The 22,210-nt window shown below is 36.8% G+C and overlaps 4 protein-coding genes across 9 annotated transcripts; 2 read left to right on the plus strand and 2 right to left on the minus strand.

Moving 5' to 3' along the window:
* Nucleotides 1-31: 31 nt before the first annotated feature.
* Nucleotides 32-4,612, plus strand: LOC111462759 (serine/threonine-protein kinase tricorner-like). Its single transcript, XM_023106487.1, has 12 exons — nucleotides 32-546; nucleotides 756-930; nucleotides 1,106-1,189; nucleotides 1,361-1,602; nucleotides 1,799-2,030; nucleotides 2,118-2,282; nucleotides 2,361-2,492; nucleotides 2,705-2,818; nucleotides 3,322-3,369; nucleotides 3,656-3,731; nucleotides 4,040-4,096; nucleotides 4,222-4,612. Exons 1-12 carry the CDS (start codon nucleotides 359-361, stop codon nucleotides 4,278-4,280), a joined length of 1,572 nt encoding a protein of 523 aa, XP_022962255.1. The 5' UTR covers nucleotides 32-358; the 3' UTR covers nucleotides 4,281-4,612.
* A 3,817-nt stretch (nucleotides 4,613-8,429) lies between these two features.
* On the plus strand, nucleotides 8,430-11,314 carry LOC111462760 (abscisic acid 8'-hydroxylase 3-like). The gene is made up of 8 exons (XM_023106488.1): nucleotides 8,430-8,686; nucleotides 8,762-9,083; nucleotides 9,351-9,503; nucleotides 9,595-9,849; nucleotides 9,969-10,137; nucleotides 10,405-10,511; nucleotides 10,613-10,731; nucleotides 10,823-11,314. The coding sequence occupies exons 1-8, from the start codon at nucleotides 8,499-8,501 to the stop codon at nucleotides 10,917-10,919; spliced, it is 1,410 nt and encodes a 469-aa protein (XP_022962256.1). The 5' UTR covers nucleotides 8,430-8,498; the 3' UTR covers nucleotides 10,920-11,314.
* Nucleotides 11,315-12,070: 756 nt separating this feature from the next.
* LOC111462881 (protein WEAK CHLOROPLAST MOVEMENT UNDER BLUE LIGHT 1-like) lies at nucleotides 12,071-17,684 on the minus strand. Of its 5 annotated transcripts, none has more exons than XM_023106675.1 (4): nucleotides 17,427-17,684; nucleotides 16,595-16,877; nucleotides 16,337-16,510; nucleotides 12,071-16,001 (listed from the first exon to the last, which is right to left on the minus strand). In XM_023106675.1, exons 2-4 carry the CDS (start codon nucleotides 16,808-16,810, stop codon nucleotides 12,126-12,128), a joined length of 4,266 nt encoding a protein of 1,421 aa, XP_022962443.1. In that variant the 5' UTR covers nucleotides 16,811-16,877; nucleotides 17,427-17,684; the 3' UTR covers nucleotides 12,071-12,125. The 5 variants fall into 5 exon arrangements, with proteins under 5 accessions (XP_022962443.1, XP_022962448.1, XP_022962447.1 ...); XM_023106680.1 differs by lacking the exon at nucleotides 17,427-17,684 and having other exon boundaries at nucleotides 12,071-12,780; nucleotides 13,417-16,001; nucleotides 16,595-17,365; XM_023106679.1 differs by lacking the exon at nucleotides 17,427-17,684 and having other exon boundaries at nucleotides 12,071-13,554; nucleotides 14,122-16,001; nucleotides 16,595-17,364.
* A 478-nt stretch (nucleotides 17,685-18,162) lies between these two features.
* LOC111462855 (UDP-glucuronate:xylan alpha-glucuronosyltransferase 2) lies at nucleotides 18,163-21,208 on the minus strand. 2 transcript variants are annotated; one of them, XM_023106631.1, is made up of 5 exons: nucleotides 20,955-21,208; nucleotides 20,672-20,872; nucleotides 20,175-20,601; nucleotides 19,143-19,667; nucleotides 18,163-18,792 (listed from the first exon to the last, which is right to left on the minus strand). In XM_023106631.1, the coding sequence occupies exons 1-5, from the start codon at nucleotides 21,141-21,143 to the stop codon at nucleotides 18,377-18,379; spliced, it is 1,758 nt and encodes a 585-aa protein (XP_022962399.1). In that variant the 5' UTR covers nucleotides 21,144-21,208; the 3' UTR covers nucleotides 18,163-18,376. The 2 variants fall into 2 exon arrangements, with proteins under 2 accessions (XP_022962399.1, XP_022962400.1); XM_023106632.1 differs by having other exon boundaries at nucleotides 20,950-21,081.
* Nucleotides 21,209-22,210: the final 1,002 nt, after the last annotated feature.

Consider the following 22,210-nt stretch of genomic DNA (forward strand, 5'->3'; position numbering starts at 1 on the left):
AAAAAAAAAAAAAAAAAAAAAAAAAAAAAAAAAAAAAAAAAAAAAAGAAGAAACCCTAAGAAAAAAAGGAAAATTCTTAATTATCAATTCGGAGCCCCACAGCCAAATCGTATAAATATATAAGACAGCCTTGCAATCCATATATATGTGTATATATAATGTGTGTGCCAGTTCATAGATCATTTTTCGTTTACTCTCTGTCTTCGCTCTGTCTTGCTTCTTCCCCCAGATCTCTCTCTCTCTCTCTTCTTGAAGTGCGCAAGAAAGAAGATTCTTCTACTTGTATAGATTCGTGGAATTTGGGTGAATGGGAGCTTGCCGATTGAATTGAAGTTGATTTGGTTTAGAGAGGAAAAATATGGACGGTGGTGATGGGACTGTGAGGCTTGGGGCTCTGAACATGAAGTCGGATCGAAGCGGATTGGATTTGGGCCCCGATGTGTCTGTTTCGTCTCCGGTGACCAGGCAGAAAGCCGCCGCTGCTAAGCAGTTCATTGAGAATCATTACAAGAACTATCTCCAAGGTCTTCAAGATCGCAAGGACAGGTATGATATTTCTGTGGATATTTCTTTTAGTGATCGTTTTATTGATTTTAATTCCATGTTTAGTTTTATGGTCTGCGGTGAATTTTATGAACTTGTGTTGACTCTGAGAAGAAATTATGAAAAACGTCGTCGATTTCGTATTGGAACTCCGACATTATTGCCTAAAATCTACGTATGACGATCTTTAATTTATCTTTTTGTGTTTGCAGACGGAGAACGCTTCAACGAAGAGTGCAAGAAGCTCAGATGTCGGCAGAAGAACAAGAAGAGATGCTGAGGAACTTGGAACGCAGAGAAACAGAATTTATGAGACTGCAAAGACGTAAAGTTGGAATCGATGACTTTGAGCAATTAACAGTCATCGGTAAAGGTGCATTCGGCGAGGTATTTGACAACGCTATTTGCAGCAACTTGAACTCTTTTCGTTGTGCTTGAACTTCACATATGACAATTGCTTAGTTGTTGTTCATTAAACTTAAAGATTCAGTTCTACTAAAACTGGTACAAGAATGTCCTAAGATTTCTGTGGTATCTAATCTTATTTACGATGTATATGCAGGTTAGATTATGTCGTGCAAAAGGAACTGGGGAAATTTTTGCCATGAAAAAGCTGAAGAAATCAGAGATGCTTAGCCGTGGGCAGGTGAATTGGGAATGTTATGTACTTGTTATTACTGTACTCTGTCAAAGATACACCTCTGCTCCAGAAATTTCTTCGCGTTGACTTACTAATAGTGCAATAATGATATTGTCAGCGTGTCCACGAGAATAATTACATAATTGAACGCAGGAATTTTCTTTTTGCATGTTCCAGGTTGAGCATGTTCGATCTGAGAGGAATTTACTTGCAGAGGTTGATAGTAGGTGCATTGTGAAACTCTTTTATTCTTTTCAAGATTCTGAGTTCTTATACCTTATTATGGAGTATTTACCTGGTGGTGACATTATGACATTGCTAATGAGAGAAGACATTCTGTCCGAGGATGTTGCTCGCTTTTACATAGCAGAGAGCATTTTAGCTATTCATTCAATTCATCAGCACAATTATATACATAGGTATATCCCTTATACCTTGCTTCCGTGTCTGTAGTTCTGTAGTTCTGATCATAATGGAAGTTGTAGCCGTCCTTTTCATACTGACATGAGAGTTTTCTCCTAGAGTCAGATTTCTTAGCTTGAATTCGGACAATTACATGCTATATTCAAGTGAATCTTGGAGCTTACTCTTACTTGAACAGTACTTCACTTACAGGGATATAAAACCAGATAACTTGATCCTAGATAAAAATGGTCATCTGAAGCTTTCAGATTTTGGTTTGTGCAAGCCTCTGGATGATAAGTATTCAAGTATACTTTTGAATGACGAAGACTTAACTGCCCAGCAGACCAAAAGTGAAGGTCAAGATCATACTGAGTCTAATGGATCCCAATGGATGATGCCGAAAGAACAAATTCAACAGTGGAAGCGTAATCGTCGTGCGTTGGTATTGGATTTATCTTCTGCTCTAAACATTTCCTTCTTTTTTCAAACATGACTACTAAATTTGTAATCACGTCATTTATGTCTGCAGGCTTTTTCAACTGTTGGGACCCTGGATTATATGGCACCTGAAGTATTGCTTAAGAAAGGGTATGGAATGGAGTGTGATTGGTGGTCATTAGGGGCCATTATGTATGAGATGCTGGCTGGTTATCCTCCTTTTTGTTCTGATGATCCAAGGATGACCTTCCGCAAGGTAAAATCTGTTTGGTATTGTTGGCTATTTTATTTCTGGTTTATGAAGTACAATGTCGTTCATATGGATTTCTTTCAGATAATAAATTGGCGAACTTGCCTGAAATTTCCCGAGGAACCAAAAATCTCTGAGCAAGCCAAGGACCTGATCAGCCACTTGCTTTGTGATGTTGAAACAAGGTTGGGAACACGAGGAGTAGAAGAAATAAAGGTAAGCCTCTTCAAAGAAAACATTTCCTTTTAACGTATGTCAAGTATGGAGAATAATAGCTTTTATTTATTCTATTACAAAGGACAAACGAAACAGTCCTTTGAGTTTTTCCAAATTGGAAATAAATAAATAAAATACAGTGAAAACTCTTATTCTGTAGTCACATCTTTCATTTTTAGCAGCTCATTTCATCTAATTAATTGTTCTGACAGGCACATCCATGGTTCAAAGGGATTCAGTGGGATAAGCTGTATGAAATGGAACCTGCATATAAACCAACTGTCACTGGAGAACTAGACACTCAGAACTTTGAGAAGTTTCCTGAGGTGAGCATGACAATAAACCTCGCACCCAATTGATAGTTCTGATATCTTTAGAATCCTTTAATGCTTCTATTCATTTATATCGTTACTTCTTTCCTTCCACCACGTCTAAATTTACTCCATTGAAGGCCTACATTTCCTGCAATAGTTTACTTAAATCCGGCCCCTCCACTTTCTATTGAGCTTCTAACTTCATGTTTTGTTAATTTCTCTTGTAACTCCATACCAAAGGTTGAAGAATTATAACCGAGTCATAACATATCTAGCTTGTCATAGTACTTGTATTTACAAGTACTCAGTGTGAGTCTGTAATGGGATTATTTGTCATCATCTATCATAATTTACAGATGCTGTGGAATGTGTTCCTCTTTACATAATTTTTTTCAACCTCCATTGAGGTGTAGAGGTGGACTTTAAAAGTTCTTCCCCTACCTTTAGGCTTTCTAATCTGTTGCTCTGAGTTTATTGTACTAAAATTCTGCTCCTTCCCCTCCCCCAAAATGCAGGTTCAAGACCCTCCCTCAGAAATGCCAACTGTTGGACCTTGGAGAAAGGTAATAACATATTCTTCCAGCAAGAATGATAGTTTAGAATGCTTTCTTGCAAAGCTGTTGTGTCTGGTTCACACATGAATTTTAACCTTCTGTGTGAACTTATTGATGATGATGTGTTGGGCCTATTGATTTGCCGTCTGTTATTTCACATTTTGATTCAGCGAGTTCTTTGAAAGTTGCACACCTCCTGTTCATACTCTATTATTCCTTGAGCTACTTACTTGTGCTTGATTGCTCATTTTATGCTATGTGCTCTTTCCTTCAACCTCTTCCTTTTTCGTATCAGATGCTAACTTCGAAAGATACGAATTTCATTGGATTTACTTTCAAGAAGTCAAACGTCAAATCACTTGAGGGTACAGGTACAATGAACAATATAATGTCACTTCCTTGAATCACTTCCTCTTCTCATATTCATTTGCATGTTAGTTGAACAATGTATGATGCTCATTTGGAGGATCTATCCATATAAATATTGCACTCTAAATCTGACCTCAAGTGCTTTTTTCATTTTTTTTTTAATGGAGAATTTTTTTAGTATACTTGTAAAACAAATTTTTAGCTAGTTGAGCTATGCTCAAGCGTTATTTACTCTGCTCCTCCGGTGAGTTAGACAATGGTTTTTTACGATAATAAACAACAGCATGTTAACATAAACTCTAATTTACAGGTCCAGATACGCATTCAAACACATCATCAAAAACCCCATCTCTAGTTTCCTTGTTGGGTATGGCTTTCTTCTCCTCCCCTTTCCCTTCTGAAAAACACTGCAAACTGATTGAGCTTTGATATGTATTCTAATTTCTACCATTTCATGTAGTTATTTAATAACAACTTTCCATGTTGGGTCAGGTCGAATAGACTTGCAAGAAACAGTGATACCAGAAATTGAACAAAAGCAGGTAGAATAAGTGATGAGTCTTGCTTCTTCTTCTTCTTCTTCTGATCAATTCCCATTCTATGCGAGTGAATTCTGCTGAATATAAAATACACAAGATGAGTTTTGCCCGCAGTTTGGTACATGAAGATGATCAGGATTGAAGGTTAGAAAGTTAGTTTCCTTCCATTTTGGATATTGTTATATTTCATTACAACTGTAGAGCAAAATAATCATCGAGTTCAATAGGATCAAAATTTTTATTTTCTTCTTGACATCATCATGATTCCTATTATTTTCTTTTAACATTGTAAACACTTTGTGGATTGATGCAATTTTGTCGGTTAAAGTTCCTGTTCAAGTTAATATCATTTCGAATCTCTGTTTTGAGATTTCTTGAACTTAGGACTGGGAGTAGCACTGGATTTGCGTTTGAATTTGTCAAAATCTTATGAAATTCTTACAAGTTTTGACGATTAGTAATCCTTTTGAATCTTATGATTGCATGATCGATTAAAAATTGCATATAGGATACATAAAGGAAAATTATTATAATATATTATAATTTTGACTTGAGCATAGTTTAATTAGTCAACCTATTATAGTTATAATTTTGACTAATAATTTTCAACCAATTATTTGAAGTTGAAATATTATGAAAAATAATATTTTCAGAAGATTTTACTATTAGTTTTGTCTTTTACTTCATGTGGATAATATAAAAAGTTAACAAAGATAAGAAAGCAATAAAGCAATCATAATTTAGTAATCTAAGTCAAAAAGGTTATTACTTTTTTTGTACACCAAATAAAATGATTTAAGTTTTGTGTGATGAAAACCGAATTGGTCGTCCTTTTCCCTATAATTTTTGTCATTTTCATGTCTTCCCCTCTGTCATCCATTTTCTTCCAGCTTGTCTTTTGCTCTTTATTTATTTTTTATTATTCAGATATATCGTTTTGAAATAAAGTACAACCAGGACAATTTGTAGACCTTCATTTCCAAGTAAATATCTAAAAGCAAGCTTCAAGAAAAATACAAAAAAAACTTCAAGACTTGGATTTTTTTATCATTAATAATAGTGAAAATGATCCCTTCGTAGATATAATTTATTGATTATATAAGTATTTCTATAGGTAATGTTTAACAATAATTTTTTATACCGTTTTAATAAAGTAATGAGAATAAATATTATTATCAACTATATTATCTAACCATTTGAACGCCATTAATATATAGTTGAGATTGAATCAAAATTAATCTTTGAAGTGAAATTTGTGGCATTAATTTATAGGATCCATTTTTTTTCTAATTTATTCCTCGCTCATTAATGAAGACCATTTTGTGTAATAACAAAAATTGAATAATTGGCCAATGGGTGGCCACGAAGAATAAAGGAGAATCTTGTGCTCTTTTAAGGAGAGGGGTTGAGTTCTTTTGACTCAAAAGAACAAAGAAATTTAGGATCATGCCCTTTTTTGACAAAAAAAAGAATATGTTCTTTTCAAGAGAGAGACAGAGGAGAATATCGAATTTACTTTAGAAATAAAGTCTTAGAGAATATCGATATCCATAGTATTAATTAATACAAATCAAACTCTTATTTCGTATTACACATCTAATTTCTTGGAAATAACGCCTAAATTCTCAAATTTTATAAATAAAAAAAATTACAATTTTTTTTTAAAAAATGGCGTTTGGAAGATCCCGTAGTTGTAAGTTTGACGCAACGCAATATGAAAACTGAAGAGGATTTGCCTTTATGCTTTACTCCCACTTTACAATATCCTTTGTCCTTTCTTCCAAACTCAAAAATTAATAAATTAAAAAGAAAGAAAAAAAATTGTTTTGGGCCATTGATCCATTCATTGTTATCCCTTCGGCGGCCCATCCCGTCCATCACTTACCCTTTTCCCCTTTTCCTTTTTATTCGTTTCTAAAAATTACGAAAACTAAATTCTCTCTCTTTTCTCCTCTTCGACATTAAATTCCAAAAATGGTATCTTTGCTTCAACATTCCAAATCAATAATGGATTTTTTTTTAAAATTAGTTTCAATAATTTTTTCAAATAAATAAAAAGTCTCTGATTATATAAAATTATGGCTAAAAAAAATAACCCAATTTTATGACTAATAATTGATGATACTTTTAGTCCTTGAAATTTGTGCCAACATGAACTTAGACAAAAAGAAAAAAAAAAAAAAAAAGCCTTTTTTTTTTAAGTGTACAGTGACATAGCCATGTCCTCTACTTCAAATTCCTATTTCCCATGTCCTTCTTCAAACCCATCTATTTAACATTGTCCTTCCCTTCATATATGTCTTGTCTATCAAAACATAGATGACCATATAATCTTAAAAGAATTAGTGAAAAAATCAAACCTCAAAATGAATATATATATATATATTTGTTTATTTTTATTTATTTATTTATTTTTGTCAGATTCTTAAAATAGGAACCACTAAACATGTGACACTACTAAAAATCAAACTAGGAACAGTCAAATGTATATATTTATTTTCGTGTTCTTCCTTTCAAACCCTAGTTTTTAGAATTTCCAAAAATGAATCTTTATTCTAAAAGAAAAAAACAAATCACGGTAGAGACAAAATTATAAGCAAATTATTATCACTTCGTTACACAATATTTTCTGTAAATAAATAAATAATCTCACTCTCTTCAAAACTAAATAAACTAATATCCTATTAATGACGCATTACATTTATTTAGATTTTTTATTTTTTTTATTTTCTAGTTAAATTATTTGGGTCCTTATTTAACCTCAATTTTTCGAAACTATGACACAATTTTCTTAATAATAAGATGTTTTGTTTGTTGTTATTTATCTAATTCCAGTTTGTAATGTTTTCTTTATCGTTATTGCCAAAATTAAATTTAATTTTCGAGCAATAAAAAATGTTTCCAAAAAAATGCAATAAATTTTGACAATAAATTAACCGTTAAATCCATTTTGTAAAGTTCATTAAAAGTACACAGAAACTAAAAAGATATTTATTCAATGAATCCAGTGTATTTAATAATAGGGTGGAGGGAGGTCAGTGATCTCCTGGTTCCAACGAGTTCCACGTGTCTTAAAAATCCTGTCAGTGGTCCCCACGAGAATCAATTTCTTACAGCGGATTGATCTATTTTGATACATCATGGGCCCCACTTTGGTGAGCTGGATGCCACTTCCACCAACCCCGAGGTCTCCTCTACGCCTCAAACTCCAAACTGCCCTCATTTTTCCTTTTTCTACCATGAATATAACAAATTCTTCCTCATACTTTTTTCCAACTGCATTCAAACTAAATATACGACTTTTTTTATTTTTAAAAAATATTAAATTTGTATTGTTTTATACATATATATATATATATATATGCATGTTACAGTAAATATTAATAAACAAGAACAATGAAATTAGAAACCAATGCGATATCAATGCTAAAAGTCATTAAAACAGATTTACAATAAAAGAGGACGGTGCCGTCCTTTGATGACCTACCATAACTACCCTAAAAATTGTTTCTCGTTCATATGAATTATAAGAAACCTTTCCTCTTTAAACGGTGAACGTTAATACTTTATTTCATAATTTATAATCACATTTAGACCATACACCTTCATTTTAATTCATGAACAATGGAATATGTTAATAAGAATTATAATTGTATGAATTCAAGCTTTTAAATGGAAGAGGAAAAAAAAAACAAAGAAAGAAAGAAAGAGACACATGGGCTATTGGATATTCCTTCAACCTATTGAAAAGGAATTAGTTATCCAGAGAACACGTGGCTTAGAAGCATTGGTTGAATCAAAGCCATGACAAGTTGGCCACAGACTCCAACATCCACAGCGGAGAAAGTTGACTCGATTCCTTTATGTTTGAGATATAATCTGACGGACCCCATGTGTAAATTTGTGACATATTAGTTAAATTACATTAATCCAGCCAATTAAAGTCTTAAACTATGCATTATTCCCCTAATGTATGGATATATTTGGTTAAATATAACATTTTTTTAAAAAAATTAAATTTAGGAAAAAAGAAAAAAGAAATTAAATATGCATTAATCTTGGGTGACTCTATAGTGCGTAGGCATGCATAGTTGTCACCAAATCTTTGGACGACATTTGTTGCTTGTCCTCTCTCGTTTCCTCTCCTATATAAACCCCTTCTTCCTCCCACTCCCTCTTACCATACTCTTTCTTCTTCTTCTTCATCTTCAAATTCTTCAACTGCTTCAAATGGCTGCAACTTTTGTACTCATTTCCATCTTTTTTCCTCTTCTTCTTTGCTTTTTCTGGAAAATTCATAAGAACAACAGGATTCCAAACAAGAAACTCCCTCCTGGATCAATGGGCTGGCCTCTAATTGGCGAGACATTTCATTTCTACTCCCAAGATCTAACCTTTTTCTTTAGAAAACAAAAAAGGTTACTACTACTACTACTACTAATACTCAGTTTGTTGGTCTTCTTTATTGAATTTTAATTCAAAATTTAATACAGGTACGGGGAGATATTCAAGACTCACATTCATGGGTGTCCCTGTGTGATGTTGACCACTCCCGAGGCAGCTCGCTTCGTGCTCGTCACACAGGCTCATCTCTTCAAACCCACATACCCACAAAGCAAAGAGCGACTCATCGGACCATCGGCTCTGTTTTTCCACCAAAGTGAAACCCATTTGCGCCTTCGTAAGCTAATCCAAAGCTCCCTCTCACCGGACCCTGTTCGGACCTTGGTCCCTCACATCCACGCCCTCGCTATCTCTACATTGCCCTCGTGGCTCAATGGCCATCTCATCAATACTCTCCATCAAATGAAGAAGGTAAATGAATCTCTTCAATATGTGTTATTTTTCTTTTAATAATATTAAAAAAAAATCTAATTTACACTTGGGGTAGAGATGCTCCGTATACTCAGACAAAAACAGAGCTTTCTATAAGTTTTGTGTTCTTAATTCAATCAAATGGGGACCAATTATTCCTTATCAATTGTTTAATTTTAGTTTTTTTTGTTTTTTTTTTTCTGTCTCTCGCTGACTTTCATAGCCTTTGTTCTTGTTGCTGTCTCTTTTTTTGTTCACTCTCCAAAGTTCTCTTTTGAAGTCGGAATTCTGGTAATTTTCGGGCATTTGGAGAACGCCAATTACAGAGACGAACTATTGAAGAACTATTCCATAGTGAACAAAGGCTACAATTCTTTCCCCACCAACTTTCCCGGAAGCATTTACAAAAAAGCACTTAAAGTAAGTCAATAAAAAGCACACGCACAAAGATATTCAGATTCTCATTTTTGTTTTCTAAGAATCTCTATCTCTCTGTTCTTCTTTTTCAAAGGCAAGAAACAGACTGGGAGAGATCATAAACTGTATAATCTCAGAGAAAAGGGAGCAGAGAAAGGAATTAGAGGAGAAGAATCTGTTGGCGTGTCTCCTAAAATGGAGAGATGAAAAAGGAGAAAGCTTAAGCGACGACCAGATCGCCGACAACATCATCGGAGTCCTGTTTGCGGCTCAGGACACCACCGCCAGTGTTCTCACTTGGGTTGTTAAATATCTCCACGATAATGACAAAATTCTAGAAGCAGTCAAGGTAACCCTAATTACTGCTCACTACACTTTCAAACGTGGTGTATTTTCAGTCCTCAACAGCTTCTAATTCCAATATAGTAGGACTTATATGTATTTATGAATATGTTGAGGTGGTTGTAGGCGGAACAAAGGGCAATTCAAGAAGCCATTAATGAGGGGAGCCGAGCAATGAGCTGGGCAGACACACGAAACATGCCATTTACCAACAAGGTCGTGTTGGAGAGCTTGAGAATGGCGACCGTTATATCTTTCTCATTTAGAGAAGCTGTGACCGACGTTGAATACAATGGTAACATGTCCTCCCTTTTACATGTTCATAATTATTGGAACAGATTTTTGCATTGGCTAGTTAAGCGGATGATCATGAATTTATAAATAAAGAATACATATCCATTGTTACTAGGACTCTTAGAGAAATTAAAAGTAAAGTCATGAGAACTTGTGTTCAAAATAGACAATATCATACTATTGTAGATAGTTGTGAATAGTAACATTAGGGGTGAGGTGTAGATAGGTTCGATGATTCCTCAATTATTTTTGTTTGGTTATTTGGCAGGATATTTAATTCCAAAGGGTTGGAAAGTAATGCCTTTGTTCAGGAATATTCATCACAATCCTGACTACTTTCTACACCCTCACAAATTTGATCCTTCAAGATTTGAGGTATATTTCAATTACCCCAATATTTTATTTTATTATTATTTTTTTTTAATTTTTAATTTTTCAATATTTTGTAACTAAAAAGAGGGATCTGATTCTATCAGGTTGCTCCAAGGCCCAATACATTCATTCCATTTGGCAGTGGGGTCCATGCCTGCCCTGGTAATGACCTTGCCAAGCTTGAAATCTTGATCATGATCCACCATTTAGTCACCAAATTCAGGTCCTTATTTTTTTCTCCTTTTTATCCTTCTAAATCATGAAAATATATATTATAAATATTTTAATTGATTGAAAAATATGATTGGTTGCAGGTGGGAATTAGCAGGACAGAAAGATGGGATTGAGCATGGCCCATTTCCAGTTCCTAGGGATGGGCTTCCTATCAGACTCTGGAGATTATCAAACTGATATTGGGCCTCATTTCACTATAGCCCAAATCGGGTCCTCTTAGTGAAAATGGGCCGCATTTGAGTAAGCCCAAAAGGGTTTTTTTTTTTTTTTTTTTTTTCTCTCTTTTGTCCTTGTGTAATTTGAGTTGGCCTATTTGGTGAGTGTCAAGCTAGAGATCCATCCACCCCCAATTAAATATGGTGGCTCTGGTGATATATATATATATAAAATCACTAATGAAAAAAAAAATGAAAAAAAAAGAAAAAAAAAAAAAAGAAAAGGAAAAGTCCTTCACTTAGTTTGCAATACCATGTAATTTCTACAAAGCTCTTCAACAAATGTATTATGAGAGCATAGTTTCTCCTAAAGGAGAATTTTTAGTTCATATAATAAATTTATCAATTCTGTTGCCATCGAACCTTTATTGTTTTATCGCTCTAATATTTTGCTTTAGCTTTTCAAGTGTTGATATGGGATGGTCTTTAGTAATGTAATCTAAGATAATTCATTAAAAATAATTAACTGGATAAATAAAGGGGTTGAAAACAAATCAATAGAATGAAAGATTACAAATATGACAAAAATAGTGAGCAAATACAACCTTTTGTGTAAATATTGAAAATATTGTGGTGGTGATCTAGAATGAAAATAGGGTAGGACACGTTTTGTGAGATTCTACAATCAGACTTTCTAGAATTGATATAGGACACGTTTTGTGAGATTCTATATCGGTTGAAGAGGGAAATGAAACATTCTTTATAAGGGTGTGGAAACCTCTCCCTAGTAGATGTATTTTAAAACCGTGAGTCTGACGGTGATACGTAACGGACTAAAGTAGACAATATTTACTTTGGGCTGTTACACGTTTTTAACCAATCCAGAGTTAGCTCAAGGCAAATTAAAAAAGAATACCAACCAGGTTATGTTTATATAAAATACATTCTTACATTGTAACCTTGAAATATGAAGTTTTGTCCTACACTTGGTTGTGAAACCTTGTGAGATTTTGAATTTATATTCCAAAGTCTTCGGTAACAGAAATAAGCATTCACCTTCCAGAGAAGATCAATCCAAATATAGTTGAAAAGAAGATCAATCCAAATATAGTTGAAAGAGTTGAGATGGTAAGACATTATCAAGACAGAGGGAGCTAAGCTTGTTCAATAAAATGATTTAAATGGTATTTATGTATTAAAAAGAGAGTGTTGTCATGAGACTAACATGTTATGTAGTTTTATTTCGACTTGACTTCTGTTTGCCTAACAATGTTAGCATTTTGGGGAAGAATGACTTCTTCTTTTTCTTTCCATCCTTGGTTTCTGACAATGATTCATTTCTACCCAAGCCTTTATGGGTCTGTTCCTTTCCGCTTGGCTTTTCCTTTCCGCTTGGCTTTTCCTTTCCCCTTGGCTTTTGGGGAGGATGAGAATTGTCTGAGGCTTGGTTACCAGTTGTTCGGTTGGTCACCAGTTGTTGGTTCTCTTGGGGAGCAGGAGAATCAACTGCGGCTTGGTTACCGGTTGTCATCTGGCTGGTCACCAGTTGTTGGTTCTCTTGGGGAGCAGGAGAATTGTCTGTGGCTTGGTTACAAGTTGTTTGGTTGGTCACCAATTGTTGGTTCTCTTGGGGAGCAGGAGAATTGTCTGCAGCTTGATTACCAATCGTTGGGTTCTCTTGGGGAGCAGGAGAATCACCTGCGACTTGGTTACCAGTTGTTTGGCTGGTCACCAGTTGTTGGTTCTCTTGGGGAGCAGGAGAATTGTCTGCGGCATCGTGACCAGCTGTTTGGTTCTCTTGGGGAGCAGGAGAATCATCGGCGGCCTGGTTACCAGTTGTTTGGCTGGTCACCAGTTGTTGGTTCTCTTGGGGAGCAGGAGAACTGTCTGCGGCTTGGTTACCAGCTGTTTGGTTCTCTTGGGGAGCAGAAGAATTGACTGCGGCTTGGTTACCAGCTGTTTGGTTCTCTTGGGGAGCAGGAGAATCGTCTGCGGCTTGGTTACCAGTTGTTTGGTTCTCTTTGGGAGTAGGAGAATCGTCTGCAGCTTGGTTACCAGTTGTTTGGCTGGTCACCAGTTGTTGGTCCTCTTGGGGAGCAGGAGAATCGTTTGCAGCTTGGTTACCAGTTGTTTGGCTGGTCTCCAGTTGTTGGTCCTCTTGGGGAGCAGGAGAATCGTTTGCAGCTTGGTTACCAGTTGTTTGGCTGGTCTCCAGTTGTTGGTCCTCTTGGGGAGCAGGAGAATCGTTTGCAGCTTGGTTACCAGTTGTTTGGCTGGTCTCCAGTTGTTGGTCCTCTTGGGGAGCAGGAGAATCGTTTGCAGCTTGGTTACCAGTTGTTTGGCTGGTCTCCAGTTGTTGGTCCTCTTGGGGAGCAGGAGAATCGTTTGCAGCTTGGTTACCAGTTGTTTGGCTGGTCACCAGTTGTTGGTCCTCTTGGGGAGCAGGAGAATCGTCTGCAGCTTGGTTACCAGTTGTTTGGCTGGTCTCCAGTTGTTGGTCCTCTTGGGGAGGAGGAGAATTGTCTGCAGCTTGGTTACCAGTTGTTTGGCTGGTCACCAGTTGTTGGTCATCTTGGGGAGCAGGAGAATCGTCTGCAGCTTGGTTACCAGTTGTTTGGCTGGTCACCAGTTGTTGGTTCTCTTGGGGAGTAGGAGAATTGTCTGCACCAGGATAATCGTTTGCGGCTTGGTTACCAGTTGGTTGGTTCTCTTGGGGAGAAGGAGAATCGTCTGCAGCTTGGTTACCAGTTGTTTGGCTGATCACTAGTTGGTTCTCTTGGGGAGCAGGAGAATCGTCTGCAGCTTGGTCACCCACCAGATGTTGGTTTTCTTGGGGAGCAAGAGAATCGTCTGCAGCTCGGTCACCCACCAGATGTTGGTTTTCTGGGGGAGCAGGAGAATCGTCTGCAGCTTGGTCACCCACCAGATGTTGGTTTTCTTGGGGAGCAGGAGAATCGTCTGTAGCTTGGTCACCCACCAGATGTTGGTTTTCTGGGGGAGCAGGAGAATCGTCTGCAGCTTGGTCACCCACCAGATGTTGGTTTTCTTGGGGAGCAGGAGAATCGTCTGCAGCGTGGTCACCCACCAGATGTTGGTTTTCTTGGGGAGCAGGAGAACCGTCTGCAGCTTGGTCACCCACCAGATGTTGGTTTTCTTGGGGAGCAAGAGAGTCGTCTGCTGCTTGGTCACCAATCAGATGTTGGTTTTCTCGGGGAGCAGGAGACTCGTCTGCTGCTTGGTCACCAGTTGTTTGATTGGTCACCAGTTGTTGTTGGGGAGCAGGAGAATGGTCCGCGGCTTGGTCACCAGTTGTTTGGTTGGTCACCGGTTGTTGATCCTCTTGGGGAGAAGGAGAATGGTCTGCTTGGTCACCAGTTGTTGATTGTTCTACTTCAATGCTTATTCTTGGGCTTGTTGTAGGGACTGCTACTTCATGGCCAGTTTTATCGTCCTCCCTTTGTTGCTCTTGTTCTGCCCTCCGTATTCTCAGCTCTTGTTCTGCCCTCCGTACTCTCAGCTCTTGTTCTACTGCTAACTTTCCTTCCTCGGCCTCAGTCTCCCTTTCCGTTGCAGCTTTCAGCGCTTCCTGCCTGGCAACTAGTTCGCGAGTAACTTCTTCCAGCATTTGTTGACTTTTTGCCTCGGATTCCTTAGCGACCTCAATTTGTGAAATTGCTTCTGTCACCCTTATTCTGGCTTGCTCCTCGGCCTCGCAGGCACGTTCACTGAGTTCATTGTATTCCTCTTGTGAAATAGTTACTATGGTTGGCGAATCTTCTCTGGCAGTTTCAGAGGCCTCACTCTCTTTTAGTGCCTTGATTGCTGCTAATGCTAACATTTTTGAAGCATTGGAAGCCTCGATCTCATTCTGAGCTGCAAGTAATCTATTTTCCATTGCTCTTGATTCTGCCTTTGCTTGCTCTGCTTCTATCTTTGCCATTTGCAGCTCTTCACGAGCCATCTGAGCAAGTGACTTGGCCTGATCAGCCTCCTCTGCTGCTTGCTTCAATTGATTGGTCAGGATTCCACTACTTCCTTGAGCTTCTCTTACGTTTCCCTGAACAACAACTATTTCGGACATGTTATCCAATTCAGCTTCAAATGATGCAGCTACCTCAGAATGCCTGGCTTCTCTCTTCTTAGTGGTGGCCATAATAGATTCCTCCACTTCTAGCTCTGATTTTAGTGAAGCCGCAGCCATCTTCAAGCATTCTACCTCAGCCATTGCTTTCTCTATGTTGAGCTTTACTTCTTCCAGTTCCATCTTTGTTGAATTAATCGCTGATCGTGTAGTACTTATTTTCTTCCCAGTTTCGGAAATTTCACCTTTCAAGTGCTGTACATCACTTGTCTCCTCCATTAATACCGAGTTCATATAGGCCAACATTTCGGCTTTCAAATCCGATAATAAAGTTGAGGCAGTATCGACTTTAAATTTAAGATCTTCAATTGACAGAATTTGCATATTTAGTCTACAAAACTCCTCTTCTGCGTCAACGAGCTCCTTCTTCCATTTGAAGCAATCTTGCTCTTTGACCAAGCCAGCATCCATCCTTTGTTCTTCTGTTTCTAAATGGGCAGCTTGGGCAGACTCTAACGCTTTCTTTAAAGCTACCAGTTCCATAGTCAGCTCCCCTAGTGCCTTCTCACCTTCCTTAGACTCAGCAAGAGCATCATCAGCGTTTTTCACAGCGGAATCTCTCTCGGTCACTAAGGAAGTAAATTCGTTACGTAGTACTTCCAATTCTTCTCTAATGGCTTTCAGTTCCGAAACTGCAGCAGCATGCCCGGCCATGGCCATCTCAAGCTGTGCCTTGGCCAGAGCCTCATTATTCTCCTCGGTGATTCTTTTCTCCATCTCCTCCGTGATTCTTTTCTCCATCTCCTCCAATCTAAGATTGGCGAGTTCTAAATCTTGTTTTGCCTGTTGCTCTTCCGTCTGAGCAATCTCCAGTGCAAGCCTTAATTCTTCTACGTGTTGTTTAGTGCTTTCGAGCTCCTTCAGCACTTGGAATTCTGCCTTGGCAGCTTCCTCTGACGCTCTCGTACACCTACGAAGCTCCTCATGCACGTCCTCAAGTCTTTCCTCCACTGTCTTACTTCTCTGTAGAAGCAGGAAACAGAAGACATTTCAATCGCCTTAGAAATATTGAAAGATCCTAATGTTAAGGAACAAGCCTAAATTATATGCAATGTGCTAATCAGTCCACAACCAATAAGAACAAATTCAATCATCTTTCTTCATACACATTGAACAATTCTCTGAATTTCTGTGGCAACTTAGCACTGAAACGTGACGAGATACTTAAGAACATATTCAGTCATGTTTCTTCATCTCTCCCAACAAAAATACAGATCCACAATGTCCATATAATGGTGCCAATCTCACTCTATGCACAAAAAGAAAACAAAGGACAAGAAAGCCAAAAACACAAATACCTCCACCATAGAATGGAGTCGACGTGATTTCCAATCAACAATCCCTCCAAATTTAGAGACAGCGGCTTTTACAGATTCAATAGGTGCCTTGGTTTCAATGAAACCTCTATTTAAACCACCTTGCTTGAGATCATTGGGAGAATGAACATCCATTGCATCGTGATTACCCTTTTCCTGCAGCAGAACAGACTCATCAACAAGAACCTTTTCAACATCATGGTCTGAAAATCAAACGTTAGAAGAGAAGACAGAATGTACAGTGATTTTGTCGTGATCATGGACAACTTCAGAAATTACACAAGGTGGATCTTTGGTAGGAAAGAATTTAGGACTTTCAGAATATATTACTCCATTGGCGACAGGAGCAGAATATATTACTCCATTGGCAACAGGACCTGTTGGACCTCCACCTTCACAGTCTATCTGTGTATTGGAAGCAATGACAGTGGGAGCTTCACTTTCAGATCCTGTCATTTTTAAATCCTATGTCTCCGTTGAAGTTACACGTTGAGTTGAATTGCCATTATTGAACGTTTAACAGCTGCACCACCGATTCAAAGAGAAAGTAGGAAAGGCGATACAAACACGAGTTCCAAAGCAAACCAAGAAATAAACGAGATCAGAAAAATTATCCACCAACTCTTGAAAATCCACATAAAAAAAAGGCAGTTGGTAAAAATTCTGATTCAAAATCGAAATAATCGCCTCAACTGGCAATTAGTTTCTATATAGAGATTCTAACTTCTCTAACGCCAAAATCTTCAATTAATTATTCTTCCCAGTCTGCTTTTATCACAATGAAGAAACCAAATTGTTCATTCATTTATAGTACACAGGACGAAATTAAAATAAAAAAAGATGTAAAAATTTCAGAAACATAACTCAAATTATCGAACAAAGAAGATCAAACAACCTCCATGGATACAACTCTTCAACGAACATAATGCATCTCCAACAAAAGCTCTAAAATTCACAGTTTCACAATGTGAATGATAATCGAAAGATAGTAATTTCAAAACAAGAAGAATTCGTAAGCGATTACAGCAATAGCAAATAAGAAACAAGAGAGGTAAATTAGGGAGAAACGTACCAGAGACGAAAATGGAATTGAAAATGAAACCGGATGAATGAGAAGTGGAAATTTAAGGATATTATTTTGTTAAGAAAGAATGAAAATGAGGTGGAAAAATCGAAGCTAAGAATAGAAAGAACAAAAATGGGAGGCGGAGGGCGCGTGGAGTTTCCCACCTCTTCCTCTTCCCGTGGACATCATCCATTAGTCTCTCTCAACCCCTTCTCTGTATTTCCTTCATTATTTATTCTACTTTTACAATAAGCTTAAAACTCATATAATTAATTAACCAAACCAAACTTTTAATGATTCAAAATCGTATAAAATTTGACAAAATTAAATGTTAAATTAATTTTATATAATTAAAACTGAGTTTAGATTATGCAAACTCAAACTTGCTCATCAAATTTAGGGAGCCAAACCGTGTGGCATGAGGTTTCCGTTCTTTCTATTTAGGCACTTTCTATTTAGGCATTTATACATGGTTATCCTACTCCTCTTAATAACAAATTCGAATATCATATATGATTGATTATATTTTTGAAATCTAACACTTAGGATGGTTTGATAATCGTTTCTCACTAATATATACAAGAAACACTTTAAATTAGAATAGACTTCAAATTAAAATGTATCATGATACACAAAAACACTTACACTTTATTGTTATTTTTGAGTAAGATTAGTATATGTGATACCCGTTCCTAAATAGACAGACTCAATATGTATCGTAAAAAAATATTAAATTCTACCATTTAGAAAATCTCTAAAAGAAAATCGAATTATTCAAGAAGTGATACAAGGTCTAAAACCACGTACATTTGTGTAAAATCACAGCTCTCGAGAACTAACCAAGAGCTATTCACACATAAATTATACTAAAAGAAAGCATAAAAAAAATCACCAGAAATTATAGAAAAATGCAAAGAAAAAAGAAAAATAGACATACAACAAATTATTAGTGATCTTTAAACCAAATGAATCCGTCTAGGATCTGTGATGTTGATGTTCCAATGCTGATCCTCGTAGCCAGCCTTCTGAGCCATCTTCCTGTCCCAATCCAACTCGATCCTCCTCCTCTTTGTGAGCTTACAAAATGCCTGCAAGTTGTCATCCATGGCATCGTGTAGCTTCCACCACCTTTTGTGAGCCACATCGCTAGCGTAAACTCGCTGGTCATCTATGTTCCAATTGCAGTCGTAATCTCTGTAGCACAACCATGGCTTCAACCCCAAGTAATGGATGGAGTAAAGCTTTGGTGGATCAGCCCCGAACATCTCGTTCTTCACGCTCTTCTCTAGTGTCGTATTTGACCAGAAATTCTTTAAGAAGTTTGTTCGTCGTGGTAGCCTATGCCACCACACGAACACTTCGTTTAAAAATCCTATACAATATGAATAAAATGATAATTTTGATATGAAACATGCCCAAATTAGTTAATTTATAAGCTTTTTAGATTCAATAATGATTTAATATGGTACCCGCTTATATATTTTTTTAAATAAAAAATAATATATCAAATAGATACAATAACTACTATTCTACTTAAAAAAAAATATTAAGAAATATGACACAAGATTGACCATTTTAAAATTTATTAAAAATATTTTAAGATTTAGAAATATATTATTATAGATTTTAATTTCACGTGAGGAAAGAACTCAAAAATGTTAGTAATAAACTAGACACATTTCTAAACTAATATATATCTTTGTGAAGTATGAGTTAGCTAACCTTGATCACCGCCGTTATATGAGATGATCTCGTCACGTCGCTCCATGAAGATCCGAAACGTACAATTCGAGGGCTCGATAACCATAATGCCCGAGTTGAAGATGGAGTTATCATTGCCGACGGCGGACATCTGTGGAAAGTGAAAGAGAAGGTCGAGATTGCGAAGAACGATGATGTCGGAGTCGATGAAGATGATCTTGTCGTAGTCAGTCAGCTGCCACAGCCGGAACTTGCTGTAGTTGTATTCGTTGTAAGAGTCCTTCTCGGCCCGCGGGTTTCGGATCCGGGTTATCATCCGAATCCTCCACCCGGCGGCGGCCAGGGCGGCGCGTTTGGACATGGAGATAGAGTCGTCCATTAGGAGGATAAGGTCGCGTTTGGTTCCGGTTTGGAGGAGGCTTTGAGCTAGCGTTATGGCGCCGCACACGTAGGCTTCCGACGAATGGATTACTGTGGCGTATGCTTCTCGTTTCACTGTCTTTGTTGCTCTTTGGATTTTCGAAAGATCGTACACTTTGTTTACTCCTGTAATGGAGATAATATTAATATCCACGTCAGCACTCAAAACTAAAATTACTCTAAATTTTTAAATCCATTTTAAATTGTTATTAATATTTAAGGGTATTTCTACATATTTTTAATATATTAAAAAAAAATATATCTTTAAAAAAAAATGAGTTTTATGCCTAATAAAATATTAAACATATTTTTACATAATGAAGAGAAAGATTAAGAATGATTTATAAGAAAGAAATACTATCTGGATTAGTATGAAGTCTACTGTGAAACCAAATACAAAAATATGAGAGCTTATTCTCACGAAATAAAAATAAATAAATAAAGTCAATAATTTATAATTCAATATTAGAAAATGTGTTCCTAACCTAACTAATTTGGTAGTTGATATTACTTTGAATTGGAAGTAAAACACAAATGATTTGGTTGGGGGACCGTGTGAAGAGAAGCAAATATAAACTCTCAACCAAAACTCAACTAACTCTTAACGTAGTAATCAAGCAACCATCTTCATACCTCGATCCCAAATGGGCATAGCCAATTGACAGGACCCAATAGGCAATGAAATCTTCTGGTCCAATCTATTCATCTCCGGCTCATAAAACCACCAATCTCCTTCCCGGCCGATCATGTCATTGCACCGGAAAACCTCCATCATCGGTCGGCATTTGCTCAAAAACGCCACCTTCGTCCGGGAAAACCAGTCCCTCTTCCCTTTCTTCGCAGCCACGTTCGCCGCTATCAGATGTACTTGCAACCGGAATACGTCCCTCCCCCACTCCGCCTCTGGGTACCGGCATGGCAGCTTCGCCACTACCAGGTCAACTTTTTGGTAACTCCGGTAATCAGGTACCGGAATCTCTGGACATGATGCACCATCTAGATCTTCCTCTTCGTCAATCCACTCTGGAAATAAATCCTTCCACTCAAAATATTTGGACACCTAATTACAAGAATGTGAGTAAAAAAAAAAAATTGTAAATGGATTGTTAAAAGAGATTATTTAATAACACCTTTTGGAAAGCAATGGGTATGATTTCAAAACTGGACTCCCATTCACTGATATCATCTTCATCAAAATTCACCATCCCAATCTTGGTTGATTTCCCCATTTCCTTCCAAAGCTTCATTGGTATCTCCAACTTGGTCATATTCCTATTCCCCTTCGACTTCAACGCCAAACTTGGCTCAGTCTCCTCCAAAACTACCTTCATCTACACAATTAAAACAAACCTTCAATACATTGTTAATTTCATCAAATAACAGCACAAAAACTACTAAGTTAGCTCACCTAACCTTGGGATGGCATTCACGCAGCGAACACGAGACGAACGACACGGAATTGAGAGAATACGGGGCGAAAGATGAAGGATGGAGGAGGAGGGCGACGTAAAGGAGCAAGAAGAAGGCTAGGAAGAGAAGGTTGATTCTGATGATCCAAGCTTTAGCCTTCAACATTCTCTGAACACCAAATCCTTCAACCATTTCAGAGTTAGTGAAGAAAACCCAGGTGGTTTTTTTTTTTTATATATAAGAAATTGGGTTCGTGTAATATGGAAATGGTTAAAAAGAATTAGAGAATGAGAGAAAAAGGAAGAGATTAATTGGGATTTAAGAGAGCGAAATTAGAGTAGAGATTAAAGAAAGTTGGAGCACTGTGATGCCGCCAAGTGTCACTCTTTTGGACATACATTTCCTTTTCTTTTGAACAAACATAAACATGAAGTAAAAGGAAAAGATTGGAGAAATTTAGGGTTTGCTTTGCCCTAAATTGGTACTCATACAACTCAGTTTCTTTTCAATTTCCCAATATACCCTCCCCCTTTTGTAGTTAAACATTATGGTATATCACCAAAACAAAGAAACATAATTCAATTATCAATTATAAAACTATAGTTTTTATACATTAAATAATAAAAAGTACAGATTCCAATTAAATATATAAAAATGATATATTTGTAATTTAGAAACCGAGTCATGGGTAGAATTGTAAAGTTGCCTTCAACTTCGACGGCCGGGCCAAAAATGGTGAGAGTTTGTTGGACAGTCGGCTTCGTGCATGCAGTGAAATGTCGCTTTTATCCGTTAGCAAATCGCAAGTCTCCACCAATTCCAAATTCCCCTATTTTTTTTGTATAAAAATTTCCACTTCGCTGATTCGTCGTCGTTTTAGTGTCACAACTAAGCTTGCTTCTGCTTTAGGTTGGAATAGCAGTTTGAAAAACGACACCGTAAAGTAACCACCAACTTTCACAATGTTTAACACGGCTCATAAGATCCAATTCCAATCGCGTCTGAATTATGGTGAACCATCACGTTTCACAATTATTGGCTTAAAATTATATATATATATATATATATATATATATATATATATATATATATATATATATATATATATATATTAATATTAATAATAATATAACAAAAATTAGCCTTTACATTATAGCTCTAGATCGAAAAAGGAAAAACACAATGATTAACATATATATGTACTTTTAAATAAATTCAAGGTTTAGTTAATATCTTTGGAATAATTTTGAAGAAAAAAA

The sequence above is a fragment of the Cucurbita moschata genome, unplaced genomic scaffold (genome assembly GCF_002738365.1).
Source record: "Cucurbita moschata cultivar Rifu unplaced genomic scaffold, Cmos_1.0 Cmo_Scf00027, whole genome shotgun sequence".
In the NCBI taxonomy this organism is placed as follows: Eukaryota; Viridiplantae; Streptophyta; class Magnoliopsida; order Cucurbitales; family Cucurbitaceae; genus Cucurbita; species Cucurbita moschata.

Coding starts and splice junctions, on each gene's coding strand:
- LOC111462759 (XM_023106487.1), top strand. CDS start 359: ATGGACGGTGGTGATGGGACTGTGAGGCTTGGGGCTCTGAACATGAAG. Junction 931..1,105: donor GTAAAGGTGCATTCGGCGAG/GTATTTGACAAC, acceptor ATGTATATGCAG/GTTAGATTATGTCGTGCAAA. Junction 1,603..1,798: donor CAGCACAATTATATACATAG/GTATATCCCTTA, acceptor CTTCACTTACAG/GGATATAAAACCAGATAACT.
- LOC111462760 (XM_023106488.1), top strand. CDS start 8,499: ATGGCTGCAACTTTTGTACTCATTTCCATCTTTTTTCCTCTTCTTCTT. Junction 9,850..9,968: donor AAATTCTAGAAGCAGTCAAG/GTAACCCTAATT, acceptor AGGTGGTTGTAG/GCGGAACAAAGGGCAATTCA. Junction 10,138..10,404: donor GACCGACGTTGAATACAATG/GTAACATGTCCT, acceptor GTTATTTGGCAG/GATATTTAATTCCAAAGGGT.
- LOC111462881 (XM_023106675.1), bottom strand. CDS start 16,810: ATGACAGGATCTGAAAGTGAAGCTCCCACTGTCATTGCTTCCAATACA. Junction 16,511..16,594: donor ATGATCACGACAAAATCACT/GTACATTCTGTC, acceptor GTTCTGCTGCAG/GAAAAGGGTAATCACGATGC. Junction 16,002..16,336: donor GACTCCATTCTATGGTGGAG/GTATTTGTGTTT, acceptor CTGCTTCTACAG/AGAAGTAAGACAGTGGAGGA.
- LOC111462855 (XM_023106631.1), bottom strand. CDS start 21,143: ATGGTTGAAGGATTTGGTGTTCAGAGAATGTTGAAGGCTAAAGCTTGG. Junction 20,602..20,671: donor TACCCATTGCTTTCCAAAAG/GTGTTATTAAAT, acceptor TCTTGTAATTAG/GTGTCCAAATATTTTGAGTG. Junction 19,668..20,174: donor TATGCCCATTTGGGATCGAG/GTATGAAGATGG, acceptor TCTCCATTACAG/GAGTAAACAAAGTGTACGAT.